The 21,956-nt window shown below is 39.0% G+C and overlaps 2 protein-coding genes across 3 annotated transcripts in view; one reads left to right on the forward strand and one right to left on the reverse strand.

The window, feature by feature from the left end:
• Positions 1–2,840: 2,840 nt before the first annotated feature.
• Positions 2,841–21,956, reverse strand: part of LOC134212898 (trissin receptor) — a 529,260-nt gene continuing 510,144 nt past the window's right edge. The window contains exon 11 of the mRNA XM_062691200.1: positions 2,841–3,075. Within this exon, the coding sequence (XP_062547184.1) occupies positions 2,920–3,075 (156 nt within the window). The 3' untranslated portion in view covers positions 2,841–2,919. The remainder of the gene's footprint in view (positions 3,076–21,956) is intronic.
• Positions 3,933–21,956, forward strand: part of LOC134212896 (uncharacterized) — a 197,754-nt gene continuing 179,730 nt past the window's right edge. For both annotated transcript variants that reach the window (XM_062691197.1, XM_062691196.1), the window contains exon 1: positions 3,933–4,849. The gene's annotated coding sequence lies outside the window, so the exon portion shown is untranslated. The remainder of the gene's footprint in view (positions 4,850–21,956) is intronic.

Genomic DNA, 21,956 nt, shown 5'->3' on the forward strand with positions numbered 1-21,956 from the left:
AAGTATTTAGCAAAAAAAAAACATCATCACCGCCATGCACCTATTTCAATAAAATTCAAAAATAGTTAATCCTATGCCTGTACCTATATCAATAATACTGTTTCCAACATAAAATACGCACACTATTACTTGTGTGTATACGTAACGATATGATTGCAGTGATGCCGAATTCTTCAATGTTTTGTATTTGAGTTGAAATATAATTACAAATTTGCTGTGATAGGCCTAAGCACAATAACAGGATCCAAAGCATCTTAGCGAACATGCTCTCGAACACGTCATTCTTTTGGATGGAGTGCCTGGCAACAACAATGCGAATCTTCTTGCCGAAGTCGGACATCAGGGCCAACATTTTACGACATCCGTCCCGTTTGGTGATGTCAAACCTGCATGAAGAAAATCATTTGAGAAAACTGGACAACTACATCCGTTTACCTCCGGAAAATTAAAGGGACCACATCGGCGTGGACATAGGTTCCCTATTTTAAAGAACAGCAGATCATCTCCCGGCTCCGAATCGGGCACAGGCGGCCCTTGCATAATTTCGGCAGGAGCCTTTTCTGTACTATCTGCAATGTCTGTGACTTGGCAACTATTTGGAGCATTTTGTCAGCGGATGCTTGTAAAATCAAGTGCTTCCATTTAAGTGTCCAAGTTCACCTTCGAATTACTTATAACATCTTTATGAAGATTGTACAATTATTCCAAAGAATATACATTTAAGCATATTCCAGGCTAACTTCAAGAATTCCGAATGAAAAATTCCGGGGTCCTCAGAAAAAATGGTTCGATTTTCTTTGGTGTTGTTCTGTCAGGATTCCCTACCTAATGTTAGGTTTTAATTTATACTGGAAGCAATATTAGGTTTTAATTTATACTGGAATCATCATCGGAGATTCTCAGGTTTTCATGATTTTGTCTGCTTCGGTTTTCCTCCAAAGATAACAAATGTCTGTAAAAGTCTGTAACATCAATCAAAAGTCTGTATAATGTCTGTAATCTGCATGATGTCTGTATGCAAGATCAAAAGTTTGTATAAATACAGACATGTCTGTATATCTGGCATCCCTGCTCGGAACATATGTTATGCCATTGTCCGGCAATTTATAGAAAGAGCTTACAGTTCTTCACCAAGGGGCTGATAGAACCCTCAGAAGTTTGGAGAACAAGTCCCAATATGGTAGTACGTTTCATCAGAACCTCAATACCGCATTGGGATAACGCTTGTAGACAAGGTAATACAATTGCTCTAAATAGTAATAATGCATCAACTTGACAAAGGTAGATCAAATGGGGCATATATCACAATAGATCTAACAAATGATCGCAGTGATTAAAATACCCAACAAGAATAAAAAATGTATACCAGTTGAGCTATATCTGTGTTTTGGGGTAAATATTTATTATTTTTATCTTTCAATTATTGAGATTATTTGTTTTTTTTTCAGGTTCGTTTATTTGGTAGGCTCAAGCGTGTATAACACTTCACGGAGCCACGATTATTTTTGATATGTACAATAACTAACATTTTATTATTTAAATTAAGTTTATAAAATTGTTAAGATGGAGTGGAATCAAAGAGCAGATTGTTTGCACAGAGTGTAAGAGAACACCGTTGCTAGCAATAAGTACATTCCCTTCTCGATTATTTTTTTTTTTTGGTTTACGAGTATTGTTAGAAATCCGAAATATTAAATTTTAATCAGTTAATATAGATTAAAACCTTAGAGTGCTTAGTCCATATTGCCCCTTGTTTCCCTATTACCCGAAATGAACTAGGAGTGTCGTTTAGACATCTAAGTCCAGGTCCCAGTTGTTGCAATGTTTACGTTCTCAACAGCGTCGCATAGCGTCGACTTACCGGCTGATTTAAGGAACACGTTTCATCACCATCAACAACATTGACCCGACGATTGAGTGAGTCAGACGAACCGAACAGAAATGCCTTCTCCGTTTCTTTATCGCCGTGCGCGGTGTTCCACCAATCAACTCAGTCACTCCAGTCCATATTCACTTTAGGGTGTGCCCGCCCGTACATTATCGGAGTGGAATAGAACATTTTGTTTTGTTCCTGTTATTGCTTTCGATTTTATTAGACTCGGCTTACTTCAATATCTTAAACATGTACTGTCACTCGCAAAATTAAGTGCACACCTTGACTTAGATGAATGTAATATAATTCAATAATTCAAAGGCATCAAGGGACTCCACGCAAAACTGGGCACCATGGTCCACCGGATATTCAGGGAGTTTGATGTTATGCTCTGCAAGTAAGACTTAAAAAAATCAAGCAATAAACAATTAACGAAGCTCGCTACAAGGACCAAAGCTGTATGAATTGTTCGGGTACCCCACAACCCCCCGATCGAAGAGGAATATAAATGTGTCCAGAGAAGTTCTCAGTGAGAACGATGTGCGGCGGATCAAGGTCGACTACGGTTGCACCGACCCGGGGGTAAGGAGGGTCCTTTAACAGGAGAAGAGAAATTAAGGGTCTTACGCAGGAGCCGCCCAAAGAATCATATCCTCGCAATCCTGCTGACTCAGCCACCGGCCAGTGACTAGGACTACCAAAACCTGTATACACATCAACTTTTTTCGCTGGAATCTAGCAAAATTTTGCTGAATTTTCCTGTGCTGCACAATCAGTAATGCAATGTCCAGCACAATCAAAAGTTCTAATTGATCTGCAATTTGTGATCTCGATCATTTGTCATCTTAATAACAACGTAGAATTTTGATAAATCTTAGTATTCACCTAAAGCAAAATAATTTTACTGCAGTTCTAGTAATGTAGATGATTTTATTGTTTTCAAGATTTAAAAAATAGGGCGTTCTAAGTGGGTATTTATTAATATTATTCATTTTTGTAGTGCTTTTCAAAAATAATGGTTAATCGTCCCGTATTTCATTAAACTTCTATTGCAATATTCTGAATTGTGTTTTCAATGCAATTTTAGAGATACATAATTTTAGAGATAAATGAGCCGGATCCGGATGTGCAGTGATGCAATTGCAGGATGTGCTCGGCTTAACGACGATAGCGAGATTAAGCGGCTCTTCGAAGTGTTTTATCTAAAATGACAAAGAAAGAAAATGACAAATTAAGAATCTGTTTGAATATTTTTCGTACTTCTGGAATTATTTAATGGATATGACTTCATAATCATAATCATCTTTATATGCAGGTTTTTCTACCGTTTCATGGTTTGTCGAGCTATGCTGAGCTGTACAATGCGGCGCGATAACATGGAATCTGTTTGTTTTCTGTAACAATTTTATTTTTTTTGGCAAGAATGATCATGTGAAGTAAACCAGACTGGATTATTTAGGTCCAGATTTACCGGATTAAAGCCCATTTTTTGTCATTGCAACAAATAATGTCATCGGACAATCGTACAACTCGTGCTGAAAAAAAAATTTTTCTGCAACCAGTTGCACAAACTACTGTTTCTTATATTTCTTGAAACCTTTTTATTTTTTACGAATATTTTTTCAATTTACTTTTTTCCAACAAAGAACATTAAATTTAAAATTGGTTAATGCGATTTTTCAATCTACGATAATCAAAAGGTCTCAATTTTTATTTACTCAAATGCATTATGTAATGACTTTTTTTCAATTCTTAATTAATTTTTCCTGGAAGCCAGTTCTTTACTGTACTTAAGACTGACGAAGCTACACTAATAAATCAACGATAATTCCTATCGATGATTAACAACATCTTTGGATTAATTCTATGGGTTGAGTGGAACACCCTAATGCATACGTAAGGGCGTCGAGTGAGTACCTATCTGTGATTTCTACTGATTGCGCCGCGAAGGTGTGTATAGTATAGGCATAGTGCGGCAGGCAATAAGCTCACCACGATGACCGTCGCCGTCGATGGAGTCCACGGCGACGCCGCCGCGTCGCTGGAGCTCTAGTCAGCGCTGACGGTTCGATGATGATGGTGCAGTCCGATCAGTCTCCTCGCTTATCGCGCGCTCCGTTGGCTGAAGGTTCTTTCGCTGCTTTGGAGCCGCGGCAGTAACAGTGCCAGGGTTTGGTCGCACGTACGGGTCTACTTCGCTTTTTTCGTGAACTGTGGCGATCCTAACGCAAGTGGACGACGCGCGTGGTTTATGGAAATTGCTTGTCGGTGGATCACCGGTTTGGGAGAATTTTTATGTGAAATCACAGTGTCAGAATAGTACGTGACGGATTTGTGTATGTACGCACTGTGCAGCTATTCAAAGTAGATTCCCGATTGAAGGAATGTGTTGATCTTGAATTGGAAATTGGAATTCATGGGCCAATGTGTAATGGTTTTTGGCAGAAGTAAGTGCTTTAATTCGTGCCTGTCGAACGTGCAACAATAAATTCTACTATACCGCGTCGTTCGGGGTCAGATCTTTAGTGAATAAGCCCACATCGCCCAAGTGCAGAATGCGTATCGATTATTGAAGATCACATGAGATGGATTAGTGCTGAATGATAGGAGCAATCGCCTAGGGGAAATTGCTTAATGAGTTGCTTTGAAGAAGATTATAGTCTTCATTATCTGTGTCATTCCCGGGCACATTGCATTGAGTGAATATGTACCTTGCTTGTGACATAATAATCAATCAAGCCCATCGGGTGGCAAGTGCTAGATAGTGAAGAAGTAGGAAAAAGCGGAAGTTTTGCTTGGTGTTCAGTGCAGACGGGGTCAGTCAGACAACCGATTGGCGCATCCAGACGGACAGTTGAGTTATTGCATATCATTAGCACGGATTTTTTTTTACGCTCATTGTTTGTTGTCATCAATCAACGGTACTTTCGACTTTCGAGTGGCGAGCAGCAAAGAATCGGAATTGTAGCTGTGAAGGTAGGCGCATGTTTGATAATTAAGTACTTGGTTGAGCACTTGCAGTATTATGGCGATTTGTTATATTTATGAACGATATCAATCAATGGTCCTCTAGAAAGTCTATAAATGTGTGGGATGATAAGCTGAGATAACTGGCCAAACTGTTATCAAATACAGCAATAAATTGTAATATAAGTGAAACGAAACTGATGAAATACATAACAGAAAAATAAAGTGTCTCTCTTGAACACAATAATCAATCATCTTCCAATGTTAACTTTGCTAAACTAGTGTTTCTTCCTTAACCTGATGTAAAGAAAAAACTGTCAGGCTTACGTACGATTAATAAATAAAAAATAACAATATCGAATAATTCTGCGAATAATTAGTAGACAACTTATATTCATTAGCCCTCAGATAGTATAATCATTAAAGGCACGATACTAACAAGCCCAAGGAGGTGAGTTCAGCTCCAACAGGTAGCCGAAAGCTTCCCCTACCTGTCTGTGGTGACGGTTTGCGTGGGAGTGCTATCAAATTGGACAAATCGACGTTTGAATCTTTGTTTACAAAATCACATACGTCCTTTTGAATAAGTACCCGAGAATTAACTAGTTAATTTTTTGTCTGTTCTTTAAATAATCTTTCTGACAATTGTTTACATTTTATTTGAATTCTAGGATTCATGACATGCCGTTTGAATGAATTTTGTTATAATATTGTTTTATTTTTTCAAATATGTTTATTGTTGTAACGAATGTTAATGAGTTCACAATACCAAGTTTTCCATGGTATCAGTTGAATAATTTCTTCGTTTCCAGCATCAAAACATAGAAATTCCTTGTCAATATTAGGTCTTAGAAATCACGTCCTTACTTAAGAATTATGTTTAGAGAAAGTTATCAATCTTTTGAAAAGAATAAAATTTAGCCAGCGACCCTCGAAAAAGCCTAGGAAGCAGCCTGAAAGTGAGCCCCTATCCAACATGGTCAAATCCAAAGTAGGTGGAAATGCTCAAAAACGTTCAACTTTTGTGGTTTCACATCAGGATGAACGAGACTTTCCACCGCTTCCGGGGACATCTAAAACCCCAGATGCCCCATTTTTTGCGATTTCTCAGCCAGAAAGAGAGCATAGAGAGCGAGCAGAAGAACCTCTGAGCGCTCCAATGTTCACACTTCGTGGCATCGTGGAGCTCATCCTCAACTTCTTCGATGCTTCCGACCCCGTGAAGAACATGGTCAAAACTGTTCTTCCTATTCTGACTCCTCTCCTGAAGCAGCTGGCTTCAAAAATGCCCCTCCTCGAGTCATTCGTATCCTTCGATGACTAATTTCGTCGATAAGGCTCATATGATTTCGATTCTACAGTGGAACTGTCGAAGTATTCTTCCAAAATTAGATATTTTCAAATTTTTAGTTAACAAATTACAATGCGATGTTTTTGCTTTATGTGAAACATGGCTAACATCAGATGTAAACCTTCATTTTCCCGATTTTAACATCATTCGCCGCGATCGGGCAAATCCATATGGAGGGGTGCTTTTAGGGATCAAAAAACAGCACTCCTTCTATAGGGTCGATTTTGCTCCGATGTCAGGCACCGAAGCTGTCGCATGTCAGGTGACTATTCGAGGAAAAGACCTCAGTATCGCCTCGATATATCTTCCTCCAAACACCGCGATATCTCGTAGAGATCTCTCGCACATCTGCTCGGTTATGCCCGAGCCACGGTTGCTCTTGGGAGATTTTAACTCCCACGGAACAGGCTGGGGGGAACTGTACGACGACAACCGTTCATCAATGATATACGACCTCTGCGATGACATTAACATGTCAATTTTGAATACAAGAGAAGTTACACGAGTGGCTCCTCCAGCAAGAGATAGCCGTCGAGATCTTTCCATTTGTTCGAGCTCACTATCGTTGGACTGTACTTGGAAGGTGGTCAAAGACCCCTATGGTAGTGTTCATTTGCCGATCGAAGTCTCGATTTCCAATGGACGTAATCAATCTGTTTCTATTGACCTCTTATATGACCTCACGGAGCACATCGATTGGGTGAAATATGGGGAGGCCATCATCAATGGCATACAGTCGATAGAAACACTTCTACCGTGGGAAGAGTACCCGTTTCTATCTCAGTTGGTTATTAACAGCGCTCTCAATGCACAACGCCGGCCGGTGCCAGGAGCTTCGGTTCGTTGGAAACCACATAGTCCGTGGTGGGACACCGCGTGCACACAGCTCTATCGCGAGAAATCCAACGCGTTTAAGGAATTTCGGAAACACGGATCGATCGTTCTTCACAAACGGTACATCGCGCTCGAAGTCCAGTTCAAGAAGCTGGTCAAGGTGAAGAAACGCGAATATTGGCGCACTTTCGTTGAAGGCTTGTCGCGCGAGACTTCAATGAAATCTCTTTGGACCGTCGGAAGGAGAATGCGAAACGCGTCGTCCGTTAACGAAGATCGTGAAAGTTCGCCGCGGTGGATACTCGACTTTGCAAAGAAAGTTTGCCCGGATTCGGTACCAATGGAGCAAGTATCACGTGATACTTTTGCTGACAGGGATGATATGGATCACCCCTTTTCGATGATCGAATTCTCGATCGCTCTCCTTTCATGCAACAATTCTGCTCCGGGGATGGATAGAATCAGGTTTAATTTGCTCAAAAACCTCCCAGACGCCGCGAAGAAGCGCCTATTAAATTTGTTCAATCAGTTACTGGAGTGCAACATTGTTCCGGATGATTGGAGAGAAGTGAGAGTGATAGCCATCCAGAAGCCTGGAAAACCCGCGGATTATAATTCGTATCGCCCAATCGCGATGCTATCATGCCTTCGGAAGGTGTTGGAGAAGATGATCCTCTTCCGGCTGGACAAATGGGTTGAATCTAATGGTTTGTTGTCAGATACACAATTTGGTTTTCGTAGGGGAAAGGGGACGAACGACTGTCTTGCGTTGCTTTCTTCAGAAATTCAGTTAACTTTCGCTAAAAAAGAGCAAATGGGCTCAGTATTTTTGGACATTAAGGGGGCTTTTGATTCAGTTTGCATCAATGTCTTATCCGACAAGCTCCACGCCTGTGGACTTTCTCCAATTTTAAACAACTATGTGTACAATTTGTTGTCAGAGAAGCGTATGAGTTTTTCTCATGGTGACTTGGCAACTTCACGAATTAGTTACATGGGTATCCCCCAGGGCTCATGTTTGAGCCCCCTTCTTTACAATTTTTACGTCAGAAACATTGATGAATGTCTCATGCCAAATTGCTCGCTGAGACAGCTTGCAGATGATTGTGTTGTATCCGTTTCAGGGCCAACAGCGGTTGATCTGCAAGGACCATTGCAAGATACTTTGGACAATTTGTCTACTTGGGCTTTAAAGCTGGGTATCGAATTCTCCCCGGAGAAAACTGAGATGGTTGTCTTTTCAAAAAAACATAAGCCGGCTAAGTTCTCGCTTCAACTGATGGGTAAGACAATCACTCATAGCATGTCTTCTAAATACCTCGGGGTCTGGTTCGACTCGAAATGCACCTTCGGGAAGCACATTGTGTATCTGACACAAAATGCCAGAAAAGAATCAACTTCATGCGAACAATAACCGGAACATGGTGGGGAGCGCACCCCGAAGATCTCATCACGTTGTATCGAACAACAATTCTGTCGGTTCTCGAATACGGTAGCTTCTGCTTCCAGTCCGCGGCGAAAACACACATGCTGAAGCTCCAACGGATTCAGTACCGCTGTCTCCGTATCGCATTGGGTTGTATGAATTCGACTCATACGATGAGTCTGGAAGTACTTGCGGGAGTTCTTCCTCTGACAGATCGTTTCGCGGAATTATCGCTCCGGTTCCTCCTCCGTTGTGAGGTTCTCAATCCATTGGTCATTAACAACTTCGAAAAGCTGCTTGAACAAAACCCTCAATCTCGTTTCATGAGTATTTACCACTGGTATATGACGCTGGAGGTATGCCCATCTTCGGTTGACACCAATCGTGCTAACTCCTTAGACTCCTACAGTTCCTCTGTATCATTTGATCTGTCCATGAAGCAGGAGGTTCATGGAATACCAGACTCTCTTCGTGCGGAGGTATTACCTCCATTATTTGTAAGCAAATACGGGCACGCCAGCCAGGAGAGAAGCTTTTACACAGATGGGTCAAAAACGGATGACTCCACTGGTTTCGGTGTTTTTAACGTTTTTCATAGCGCCTATTTTAAGCTCAAAGAGCCTTGTTCTGTGTATACTGCTGAGCTAGCAGCTATACACTATTCACTTGAGCAAATCGCGTCCCTACCTCCTGACCACTTTTTTCATCTTCACCGACAGTCTAAGTTCACTGGAGGCTGTTCGGTCAATGAAACCGGTTAAGCACTCAGCTTATCCATTGAACGGGATACGGAAAGCTTTGAGTGCTTTATCAAAACGGTCTTACACAATCACCATGGCTTGGGTCCCTTCTCATTGCTCGATTACGGGAAATGAGAAAGCGGACTCATTGGCTAAGAGTGGGCGCTATGGAAGGTGATATTTACGATCGACAAATCACCTTCGATGAATTTTCACATTAGTTCGTCAGGAAACCTTGAACAGCTGGCAACAGAAATGGACAAATGGGGAGTTGGGTAGATGGCTGTATTCAATTCGCCCGCAGGTGTCGAAGCGTCCGTGGCTCAAAAATTGAATATGGGACGAGACTTCATTCGAACCATGTGTCGTCTAATGTCCAATCACTACACTTTAAACGCACATCTTTTCAGAGTGGGGCTCTCAGAAGGCAATCTTTGTGTTTGCGGCGCAGATTATCAGGACATTGACCATGTCGTGTGGGCGTGCGATGAGCATCGTGGCCCCAGATCTACGCTAAATGAACATCTCCGGGTCCGAGGAAAACAACCAAAGCCTATTAGGGAAGTGTTGTCGGGCCTTGATCTAGAGTACATGTCCCTGGTCCACCAATTTTTGAAAGTAGCAGATGTTAGGCTATAACCATTTGTCCCCTTGTCGTACCCCATCACGAATGTCTTCTTCTTGTTGCTCATCGATGTCTGTTGTTAATCCCTCTTGTATGTCTTCCTCTTGTTGTCTCTCAAGAAAATATTTATTTGTCCCGTTTCAGATGACACATAGTTAAGCATCTACATCATGTAACCATTAGCATCGTAAAAATTTGAGCATCCAAAGTCCCCTTCCTTTCATTTTTTATTATTGCATGTCCTAACTTCGACCAAACCGCGAGTTTTTCGGTTCTCAAAACTGACATTATTTTTAAGAATCAAGATAAAACTTGTACTAGAAACATGATTTCGGCTCCTTGGCGATTTATAGCAAATGAGCCTCCCAAATAAACGAAAGACTAAAAAAAAAAAAAAAGAATAAAATTTCTTTCTGATTTTCTGGAATTTTAGTAGGGGAAATGACGGCCTTGGCAGGTTTTGTTCTATTATTGTCAATATTCTTCAATTCAATATTCAATTATTCAATACAATATTCTTTCATATGCATGTTGTGGCCAAATTTGAGCATAATTGGTTATAGAAAACCTACCAAAGCCGTCATTTCCCCTACTACAATATTAAATGTAAATGTTGAAAATCCCAAAAAAACAAACAAAAACTCCGTTTAATCAAATTAATTTTTCGGGTATTGGTCACTCCGATGTGAATATTTACATTATGCGGAAGATTTTGCCCTCAGTATTGAGGGTTATGAGTTCGAGTCTCATCGAAGGAAAGCGGTTACCTCCAATATTCTTTTCAAATCAAAATCTTCTACATAATGTACATATTTATATCGGAGTTTTTCAGACCATTGTAAATAAGTGAAAACTAATCTCAAGTGTTCGGTGTTGAACTTAATCTGTAAATTAAAAAACAACACATTTATAAAGAAAAAAAACTCAAGTGTCAGAGATTTCAAAAATTTCAGGAATAAATTTTTTAGTTCAAAGATTGAAGAAATCACAACCAATAACCCTTTTACTTCTAAAATCTTTACACGTATCCCAACTCTTACTAAAAAAAACCAGATCAATCCACCTAGCGTTGGTGGTGCCTTTCTCGCGCATTAAAATAATAAGAAAAACACATAAGAGAGGTCGAAATAGCATTTTAGGGGGATAGATTTTACTTTTTTCATCAATTCATATGCATTTGCGGTCATTTAAATGCATTGCTACAATCTTTGAAAAAAACATATTTTTTCGTTTTTGAAAAAAAATTTCCCACGGGGGGACCCTAGGCAGAAAAACAATGTTTTTCCAATAACTTTGGAACGCAATGACCGATCGGGCTAATTTTCAATAGGAAACAATTAGACCGCAATCCGCATCGACTGCAACTTGTTGCGAGCAAATCGAATAATGCTAAGTACCAGAAAGTGTGTCTCACATTTTTTGTACACACACACGCACACATACGTACACACATACAGACATCACCTCAATTCGTCGAACTGAGTCGAATGGTATATAACACTATGGGTCTCCGAGCCTTCTATCAAAAGTTCGGTTTTTTAGTGATCCTATAGCCTTTACGTATACTTTGTATACGAGAAAGGCAAAAATACATTAGCTTTTACATCTGCTTGGTAGTATATGATTCTTAGTTACTTACCGTCTATAAATCTGATTGATAATTTTAGAAAATTATATCAACATTACAGAATTTCCAAAATATCATAAATCATTCTCAAGCTTAGATATCAAACTGGAATCTTAGAAGTATATCTGAATTTAAGAATTCTTTTCGGACACATGGTGGTCTGTTAAGCCATTAGCAATACTCCATTTCTTATAAATTGCTTTCCCTAAGAACATCAAGCATTTTGAAATCCGCTTTGAAATTCTCCAAGAAATCTGCCAAAAATATTTTGTCGTTTTTGAAAAAAAAAAATCAAATTTTGGAAATCGATTTTTAAATCAATCCTGTCTCGAGTTCCTGAAGCATGTTTTTTTTAACTTGAAAAGACGTTATTTAGAGCAAGTTCATTACAACGGAATACGAATGCTATGAACTTACATTGAATAGAAGTGCTTTATGATATGAATAAACCTCTCATGTTTAATTTTCTTTTTTTTCGGTAGCTGTTATTATTTTTCTGAATAACGCTTCAATGTTTTTTCAAGAAAAATATTTTGCTTGAAAAATCTTTGATATTTTAATCACAATTTGGATCAAATTTATATAATGAGCTTGCTTGTTTTTCGAATATAAAAATACAGTGAAAAATAATTGATAGTAATGCTTCTATCCCTTACCATTCACTTCTAACAGTGACTGCTCGAATGGTCAAGTTGAAGGTACCAATAGGATAGAGATGGAAAGGATCTGGAATTGAACCCAAGGTCTCCTTCGTATAGAGCAGGAGCGAGCGGTGGCTTGTTACTGAAAAAAGTGTCACGGCGGAATTTGCTTGACAGGCGCTTTATTCACACATTACCATATTGTTTTCTTTGATTTATTTATGATGTTTTGTAATACAAGGTTGTTTTTTTTAATGAATGCAAAATCTCATTCCTCGATCATTTCTTTTCTTGATACACTTCTGCCGGGAAAGTTCCAAAATTTGAACCGGGATAACCCGGGAATTCCAAAATGGAAATTGAGTTGCCACTCTGGTCGATGGCTCTCAATTAATATCTGTGGAAAAGCATCTAGAACAAGATCTAGAACATTAAACTGAGAGGCGGTTACAAGCAAATTGTCATAAGCTTGAAGGAAAAGAAGACATTACATTGCCTGCTTGGGCTTGATAAAGGCAAGCAATTCCTGTTGTTGGTTCTGAAGTTTTTTTAGAGAACAATATCCCGATTTGTAGAAATAAATTGAATTTATAAATATTATAAATTTGCAATATCAAATTATGGACTAGTGCGTATGCACAAGTTTTTCTTGTATTGATAAAAGAAAACATATTAACAGGATTCTGTTTTTACACGATTTGTTTCGCTCGTATTTTTGATGTGACTTCAATATTTACCACCAAAATCTTTGCAAAATGTTTCAAAAAATCCTGAATAAATCAAAGAAAAATCACATGATAATAAATATGCGTTAAATATTTAGAATGAGCGCAAAATTGAGAAAATGTTAATCGTGTAAAAACAGCATCCATTGTATATATAAAAATAAATTAGCTTTCTTAGTCGGTTTTGACTTTATTTATTCTTAGAAGATTTTTAATTATGTTTTTGCAATTCCTGATCATAATACCTGGTTTACAGTTGGCGTTTGAGTGATAAAACGGCCTACTTTTCCATACCAATGACATGGGTGCTTTAATGAATATTATGCAACTCAAATGAGTTGCATAATAGTAGTTTGTGCAACTAGTTGCAAAAGATGATTTTTTCAGCACGAGTTGTACGTTTATCCAACGAGGCTTGCCGAGTTGGATAAATACTATAAGTGCTGAAAAATCGAGTTTTGCAACGCGCTTCACCCGCTATTTTTTGCAATGACGCAATATGGGCTTTAATATGATCGATCTATACCAAAATTGTACAATCGAATTTACTCCACATGATCATTCATGCCAATAAATTATGTTGCGGCAGAGAACAATAAGATTCCATCTTATCGTGCCAAATTGCATAGCTTGAAAAGCTATGAGCGATGCATGCAATTGTCTTTGGAAAATTGTGATGTTATGTCCAACAAACCATTTCATTTATTACGAGACGCTTAGAGTACACTATTTAAACACTCACCCAAACTAATTTAGCTAAATGTAGTCATGTAACTACTGTCCCAATGTAGGTTTTTCATTATAGCACCCAAATGAGTGCTATAATGAATATTATGCAACCCATTTGAGTTGCATAATGGTCATTAAAGCACCCATTCTGTTGGTATGGAAAAGTAGGCCGTTTTATCACTCAAATGACAACTGTAAACCAGGTATTATGATCAGGAATTGCAAAAAATCCATTAAAGCACTCATTTGGGTGCTATAATGGAAAACCAGCATTAGAACAATAGTTACATGACCACATTTAGCTAAATTGGCTTGGGTGAGTGTTCAAATAGTGTATTCTCTGTGTCACGTAATAAATTAAATAATTTGATGGACATGACATCAAATTCTCCAAAGGCAGGTTTATCTATCGCCTTATGGTCTGTCGAGCACACAATGGGGCACGATAACATGGAATCTGTTTGTTTTCTGCAGCAACATGATTTTTTGGCAAGATTGGTCATGTTAAGTGAATAAAATTGTACCATTTTAGTGCAGATTTATCATATTTGAGCCCATTTTTCGTCATTGCAAAAACAGCGTGTGAAACTCGTTGCAAAACTCGATTTTTTTCAGCACTCGTAGTATTTATAGTAACTCGTGCTGAAAAAATCGTCTTTTTGCAACTAGTTGCACAAACTACTATTGTATGGTATTTAATTCAATGAAGAAACAAACAAGGATTTTAAATTGTGTGCATTAAGTCGGTATCGCTGATAAAGTGGCAATTCGTTTCTTACGCCTTCTCAACAGGAGCTATCAAGAGATCCGCAAATCCCTCGTGATATAGCAGGATGGAGCTACCCGAGCAAATTTTGAGAGCAAATCGATAACTAATTTTGTTGTTGTGAAATCGCTTAACCGCTTTCCCTTCAATGGGACTCGAACCCACGACCTTCAGTAAATTTTACATATGAGTTTTCAGAACATTGTAAATAAATGTCTAAGTCGGGTGGTTTAATCCCCGGAATATGGGCAATAAACTTTGATTGAACTAATTTTAATGTTGGTTTTCTTTAACAAAATAAGTAATCAGTTTGATGTCATCTCAAACAATTTAGAAATCTACAGCAAAATGAAATCAAAAGATGTAATCAATCACGAAAATTAGAATTTGAAAACAAATCATGATTTCAATTTGATGTCGACATCAAAATATGTTTTCAATTTGCTCTATTTATGATATCAGACTTTGCTCGGGTTGCTTAATAACCTATAATATACCAGGGTCCTATAAATAAGACAGACTTTGTGGATGGCAAGCGATCTTTTCCCATACTCAGGGTGTTAATGTATTATCTTTTCTGTTATCTTCCAAGACGGTCGGGTACCGGGTCCAGGAGAACACTGATTTTATAAAAGAAAACTTTATTTGAGATTCACCACTCTAGCTAGAACAATTTGATCAAGCGAGTCTGCAGTCATGCAAGTTGGTTCTACCTAAGATTGGCGTTTTGCAGATGGACTAAATCTTTGGTGAGTGTATCAATTCTTAGGCCGTTGGTACGGGCGATGAAAAACCTAAACGGTGGGTCACTGGTACACGCTCCTATTCGCAAAAGACAGCCAAAAGTTTGCGGCCAGAAATTTGTATGAAGAAAGATATCTTAAGTGAATTCTACACCCAATCAGCAATTATTAGATTTTTTAACAATTCTGTATAAAATCCTACCATAACCTGTATAAGAACCGGGCATATGCGAAATTGTTTTAATCCTATGCGAAAAATGTAAGCTGACAAAAAAATATTGTAACAATAGCTTGCAAAATTGTAAGGTCTCATTCAATATTTGTATAAGAATCCGCCAGAAGTCTCTAATCTTCCTGAAATCAGCAGAAGAAGTCAATGTTTACGTTTGCAACTTTCGCCCTTTTGAAACAACAATGTCGATTTCTTCGTCTTCCTATATTTTTGACATAATATGCTGCAGTACTCAATAAAACGGCTCACTGTCATCTTTGAGAAGTTCAATCGGGAGCTTGTCCTTCCCCGCAGCCTTATTGTTTTTGTTTGTATGCGACTCCACAGCTTGTCCATCGTCGCTAATGTTTATTCTGTTCACCGGTGAACCGCCACTTCCATTATTCAACAAAGTCTCGAAGTGTTGCTTCCACTTGGCAGCAACTTCGGTTTTATCTGTCAGCAAATTCCCTTCTTGGTCGTTGCACATGGCGGAAGATGGCGCTGTCTCTATTCGATCAGGAACCCGGCACCAACATTCGGCTTCTGGCAATGTTCCTCTCGTCTGTCACTCTCTGAAACTCCACATCGAATCGTTTGGATCGCCTCTGTGCAGTACCTACCACTTCTCGTGCTGTTGTGCTCACCGCTCCATGGATCGACTCCCATAGATCGTTGATGTTGTCGCTAACGTTTTTTTTTTTAACTAATTTTATTTGCTAATTATCTAATACATGCATTCATCTCTTAGACTAGGTGTTCCGTGTTTTCTTAACACTATCATCCTTATTTGCTATGTTACTTTTTAGTTATTATTAATACATTTCAATTGCCTCTGGCAGTTAGAATTTTTCCTCTGGTTGAATTGAACCATGTAGGAATTACAATGTTTTCAACTTAAACTAAACTTAACCTATTTTATACTAAGGGTACAAAGGTTAATCGTTGCAATAGAAGATTGCAACGGTTTTATCTAAAATTGGAAATTATTTTGTTGGACATTTGTTGCAATGTCTCAATATTAGAAATTCTATGAAGTTCATTGGTACTATACCACGGAGGCAACTTCAGAATCATTTTCAAAATTTTATTTTGAATCCTCTGGAGTGCCTTCTTTCTGGTATTGCAGCAACTAGTCCATATTGGCACAGCATACAACATGGCAGGTCTAAAAATTTGTTTGTAAATCAAAAGTTTGTTCTTAAGACAAAGTTTTGATTTTCTGTTTATAAGTGGATATAGACACTTAATATATTTGTTACATTTGGCTTGAAGGCCTTCAATGTGATTTTTAAAAGTTAATTTTTGATCTAGCAGAAGTCCTAAATATTTAGCTTCGCTAGACCAATTAATTGGAACCCCATTCATAGTGACAATATGTCTGCTAGAAGGTTTCAAATAAGAAGCTCTCGGCTTATGTGGGAAAATTATAAGCTGAGTTTTGGAAGCATTCAGGGAAATTTTCCATTTTTGCAAGTAAGTGGAGAAAATATCCAAACTTTTGCAATCTACTACAAATGACACGAAGGCTTCGCCCTTTGGCTGAAAGGCCCGTGTCATCTGCAAACGAAGATTTTTGACACCCTGGTGGTAAATCAGGTAAGTCAGAAGTAAAATATTATACAATATGGGCCCCAGTATGCTGCCTTGGGGACACCAGCCCTTACAGGTAATCTATCAGATTTAGTATTCTGATAGTTTACCTGCAGTGAGCGATCTGATAAATAATTTTGGATCAGTTTAATGATGTACAGAGGAAAATTAAAATTCATCAATTTTACAATCAAACCTTCATGCCAAACACTGTCAAATGCTTTCTCTATATCAAGAAGAGCAACTCCAGTCGAATATCCTTCAGATTTGTTGAGCCGAATTAAGTTCGTAACTCTTAATAACTGATGGGTGGTTGAATGCCCATGGCGAAAACCAAATTGCTCATCAGCAAAAATAGAATTGTCATTAATATGAACCATCATTCTATTTAAAATAATCTTTTCAAACAGTTTGCTTATTGAAGAAAGCAAACTGATTGGGCGATAACTAGAAGCCTCAGCTGGATTGTCTGGCTTCAAAATTGGAACAATTTTGGCGTTTTTCCATTTATCTGGAAAGTATGCCAATTGAAAACATTTGTTAAATAAATTAACCAAAAAGGATAAAGAGCTCTCAGGAAGTTTTTTGATGAGTATGTAGAAAATACCATCATCACCCGGGGCTTTCATATTTTTAAATTTTCTAGTAATAGATCTCACTTCATCCAAATTGGTTCCCAACGAAGGGTCAAAAACATTCTCTTGATTGAGAATGTCTTCGAAGCTCCGTGTAACCTGATCCTCAATTGGACTAGTGAGACCTAGACTAAAATTATGGGCACTCTCGAACTGCTGAGCAAGTTTTTGAGCCTTTTCGCCATTTGTTAATAAAATTTTATTTCCCTCTTTAAGTGCTGGAATTGGCTTTTGAGGTTTTTTAAGAATTTTTGTTGTTTTCCAAAAGGGTTTCGAACTGGGATCCAAGACCTTATTCTCAAAATTAGTATTTCTCAGAATAGCGAAACGTTTTTTAATTTCATTTTGCAATTCTCGCCAAATAACTTTCAACGCGGGATCGCGAGTTCTTTGGTATTGCCTTCTTCTCACATTTTTAAGACGGATCAGTAGCTGAAGATCGTCGTCAATAATAATGGAGTTGAATTTAATTTCACATTTAGGAATTGCAATGCCTCTGGCTTCGACAATTAAATTTGTCAAAGATACGAGAGCATTATCAATATCACTTTTGGTATCGAGAGGAATATCAACATCAAAATTCCTATCGATATACGTTTTATATAAATCCCAATCAGCTCTATGATAATTAAAAGTAGAGCTGATTGGATTATAAATGACTTCTTGTGAGATTTCAAATGTCACAGGAAGATGATCAGAGTCAAAGTCAGCATGAGTTACCAATTGGCCACACAGCTGACTTGAATCCGTTAAAACTAAATCAATTGTAGAAGGATTTCGACTGGAAGAAAAACAAGTTGGTCCATTGGGATATTGAATAGTATAATATCCCGCAGAACAATCTTCAAATAAAATTTTACCATTGGAATTGCTTTGAGCATTATTCCATGAACGGTGTTTGGCATTGAAGTCACCAATTACGAAGAATTTTGATTTGTTGCGAGTCAGAATTTGAAGATCAGCTTTCAACAAATTCTTTTGCTGCCCATTGCATTGAAAAGGCAAGTAGGCTGCAATGAAGGAAAATTGTCCAAAATTTGTTTCAACAGAAACTCCCAAGGTTTCAAAAACTTTGGTTTCAAACGAAGAAAATAATTTATGTTTGATACGTCTATTAATGACAATGGCGACCCCACCACAGGCGCTGTCAAGACGATCATTTCTGTAGATAAAATAGTTTGGATTTCTTTTAATGGAGAGTCCTGGTTTTAAATACGTTTCAGTTATAATGGCAATATGCACATTATGAACTGAAAGGAAGTTGAATAATTCATCTTCCTTACCCTTTAGAGAGCGGGCATTCCAATTTAGAACTTACAATTATTTGGATCCATTGAAACGGAGTCCGATAACAATTTTTTGTGTGTACTTTATACCAACCTGAACAGCTTCAGGAATGGTATTTGCTTTGAACATTGCATCAATCATGTGATGCAATTGTTCAGTTAAAAATCAAAATCGGAAGCAGTCATGCTACCTGAATCGGCAACATGACCGTTATTTTCCGTTGGGACATGGGTATAAACCTCATTTTGAGAAGAGAAATTTTGTCTACCAGCAGCGATGTTTGCATACGTAGGTACATTGGAAAAATTGGAATTTACTGAAGTGCTTGCTACCCGTTGACGAGCGGCAAAATTTGTTTGTGAATTGTGGTGGGTATGAATTGCTCGACCGGTAACCGGTTTCGAGATTTGAGCGTTTGAAAAATTCCTACCCGTCGAATCTGGGATCCGATTGGAATTTCCGTCATCAATTTTGCACGGGAATTCAAAACTTTTTGCGTGAAGGGCATTCCCAGAAATTGGACTTGTGATTGCCCCACAATTAGCACATTTAAATTTATTGGAATCTTCTCTCACAGGATATGCGTCCTTGGCGTGGAAGGTTCCACCACAAATCATGCATTTAGCATCCATGTGGCAAAGTTTAGTTTCGTGACCCCACTTTTGGCACTTACGGCACTGTGTGGGGTTTTTGGAAATTTCCCCCACGCCTGCGGAAATGTTTCCATGTAACACGGACATGGGACATAATACAGGCCTTTTCCAAACTTTTCATATGAATTAGTTCACTTTTGTTAAAGTAAAACTAAATAAAATTCTTGAGAAATGCCCCTCTGGGAAGTACCAGAATGAGATTTCTTTTTCATCTTAATGACTTGGACTGGTGAAAATCCAAGTAATTCAGAAATTTCAATTCAATCTCATCTAGTGATTTGTCATCACTGGGGAGACCTTTCAAGACGACTTTGAACAATCGCTCAGTTTTGTCGTCGTATGTGAAGAATTTATGGCGCTTCTCAGTTAAATACTGAAGAAGACGTTTGCGATCGTCAAAGGATCCCGGCAAAACGCGGCAGTCACCCTTCCTAGCAATCTGAAATGAAACCTTGATCCCCTGAAGGTTACTCAAAATCTCATTCCTAAAGCCAGAAAACTCGGCAACAGATACCACAATCGGCGGAATCCTTTGCTTTTTCGCATGAATCGAATCACCTGGGCTAGATTCGATTTGCTCAATATCATCATTAATCAAATCGAACTGATTGCTCAGTTCGATAGGAGAAAATTATTTCCGACCTTAGAGTTTGAAGGAATATCTGAATTCTCCAGCTTCCTTCTATTTTTTCCGCGCTTTGGCAGGACGGTCTTGAAACCTTGTTTCTTAGAAGGAAGTGGAGAATTCAAAGACTCCCCTTCCGCTTGTTTTTATTAATACTCATTGCTGAGCGTGGAGACGTGACCTTCTAAGAGGTTTTTCCCAGAACGGTGTCCCTGCAGGATTACCACCGCTTGTCGGAATTTTACTTCCGCAAACGGGTCCAACGTAAAACGAAGGCACGGGTCCTTGCAAAGATCGTAACGGGATCAGTGGGTACAAATAGCGCTGAGAAGCACTGTTGAAATTAAAATAGCTTCGGGTAGTATTAAAACTTCCTTCCGCAAAGAGAGAAACAACCGCACAGCACGAAAGCACGATGCGGTCTGGTTGTCGCTAACGTTGATTGCACTTATCCGTTCGTCGAGCTTCTAGCTTCTGGTTCTGGCTTCTGGTACTCAGCTGATACTCCTTCCATCAATCGCTGGATATTGTAACGCATCGTTCACGGTGATCTTTCGTTCGGTACAATTGACAATAGTGATCGAATTTTACTTACAACTAGGTAGTGTCAGAGTCAACGCTCGGACCTCTGAATGTCCGCACATCGATAACATCCGAGAAATGGCACCCATTTACCAGAACATGGACTATCTGGATGCAGGTTTCACCCAAATGGCTTTCATGTAAAATAGATGCTACTGATAACCATCCCTCTGGCAGCAGCGAAATTTACTAGCCGTAGGCTATTGTCATTGTAGTGGAGTGAATGCTCTTCCTATCGATTATGAGACGGAAAAAGTTCTCTCTACTGACCTTAGCGTTAGCGTCTCGGATAACAATTGTCATGTAAGCGAAATAGGCACTTTCCATAGGCTTTATGAAGACATTCATAAAACGTGTCCTTCAGCCTTCAGGTCGTCGGATCGCTTGTCGGTGCGTAAATGTTGATTAGGCTGAAGAATTTGCTGATTGAAGAATTTGCCCCATATCCTCAACACACAGATCCGTTCACTAGAGGGTTTCCACCTCATTACTCGCTTCATCTGTTTGTCCATCACTACGAAACCAACTCCATGCTCTGCATTTTGGCTGCCACTGTTATAGATGTTATATTTAAATGCAGCGTTGGTCGTGAGGTCCACGGTTCTGAATTCACGTTCTCGGGATCTAGACCATTGAATTTCTTGAAAAGTGTCCACGTTCACTCCGACCTTCTGCACTTCTGCAGTTCACGAGCCAGAAGGCTCAATCGTACAGGTTCATTTAGGATCCGGCCATTCTAGGTACCGAGTTTCCAATCATAGTCCTTATTTCGTTACCGGGTCGGTTGCCAAAAATAACTTTTTTTTCTTCTATCTCCATTTTTCGTGTAATTTGAGAGGTTTCAGTAAGCTACCTTACCGGGGTCGCGTTACCTACTTCACGCTGATGGGGCTGCCACCTTAGGTACAGCCGACGCGATACAGCGTTTCGTTGATCAGGCGCTGGTTACCAGGCAAACGCTGTTTGAGCCGCATCTCCTGGTGAACAGTGAGATAGAAAATTGTGGGGACCAAAAGTAAGCTGGGCGCTCCTTCCTTGATGAAAACCCACCACTTTGCAGCCCTTTAGTCGTGTTGGTTATTGTGGTTATAAAAATGTCTAGCGTTGCGTAAACCCGTATCAACCGGGTGAGACTGTCAGGGATCACGTTGGTATAAAGGCTCATCGTTGCACACGATGTTTGGCGTCGAGTTTTCCTCGGTTGTTGAAGTGCCGCTTTCACCGTGTGAGCTTGACGATGTCCTTTCTTGGATCATCCTTGCATCATTGGTTTGCGTTATGCAATCTACTACGAACAAGATGACGACGACGAAGGTGAGAACT

This window comes from Armigeres subalbatus, chromosome 2 (assembly GCF_024139115.2).
Source record: "Armigeres subalbatus isolate Guangzhou_Male chromosome 2, GZ_Asu_2, whole genome shotgun sequence".
Taxonomy (NCBI): Eukaryota; Metazoa; Arthropoda; class Insecta; order Diptera; family Culicidae; genus Armigeres; species Armigeres subalbatus.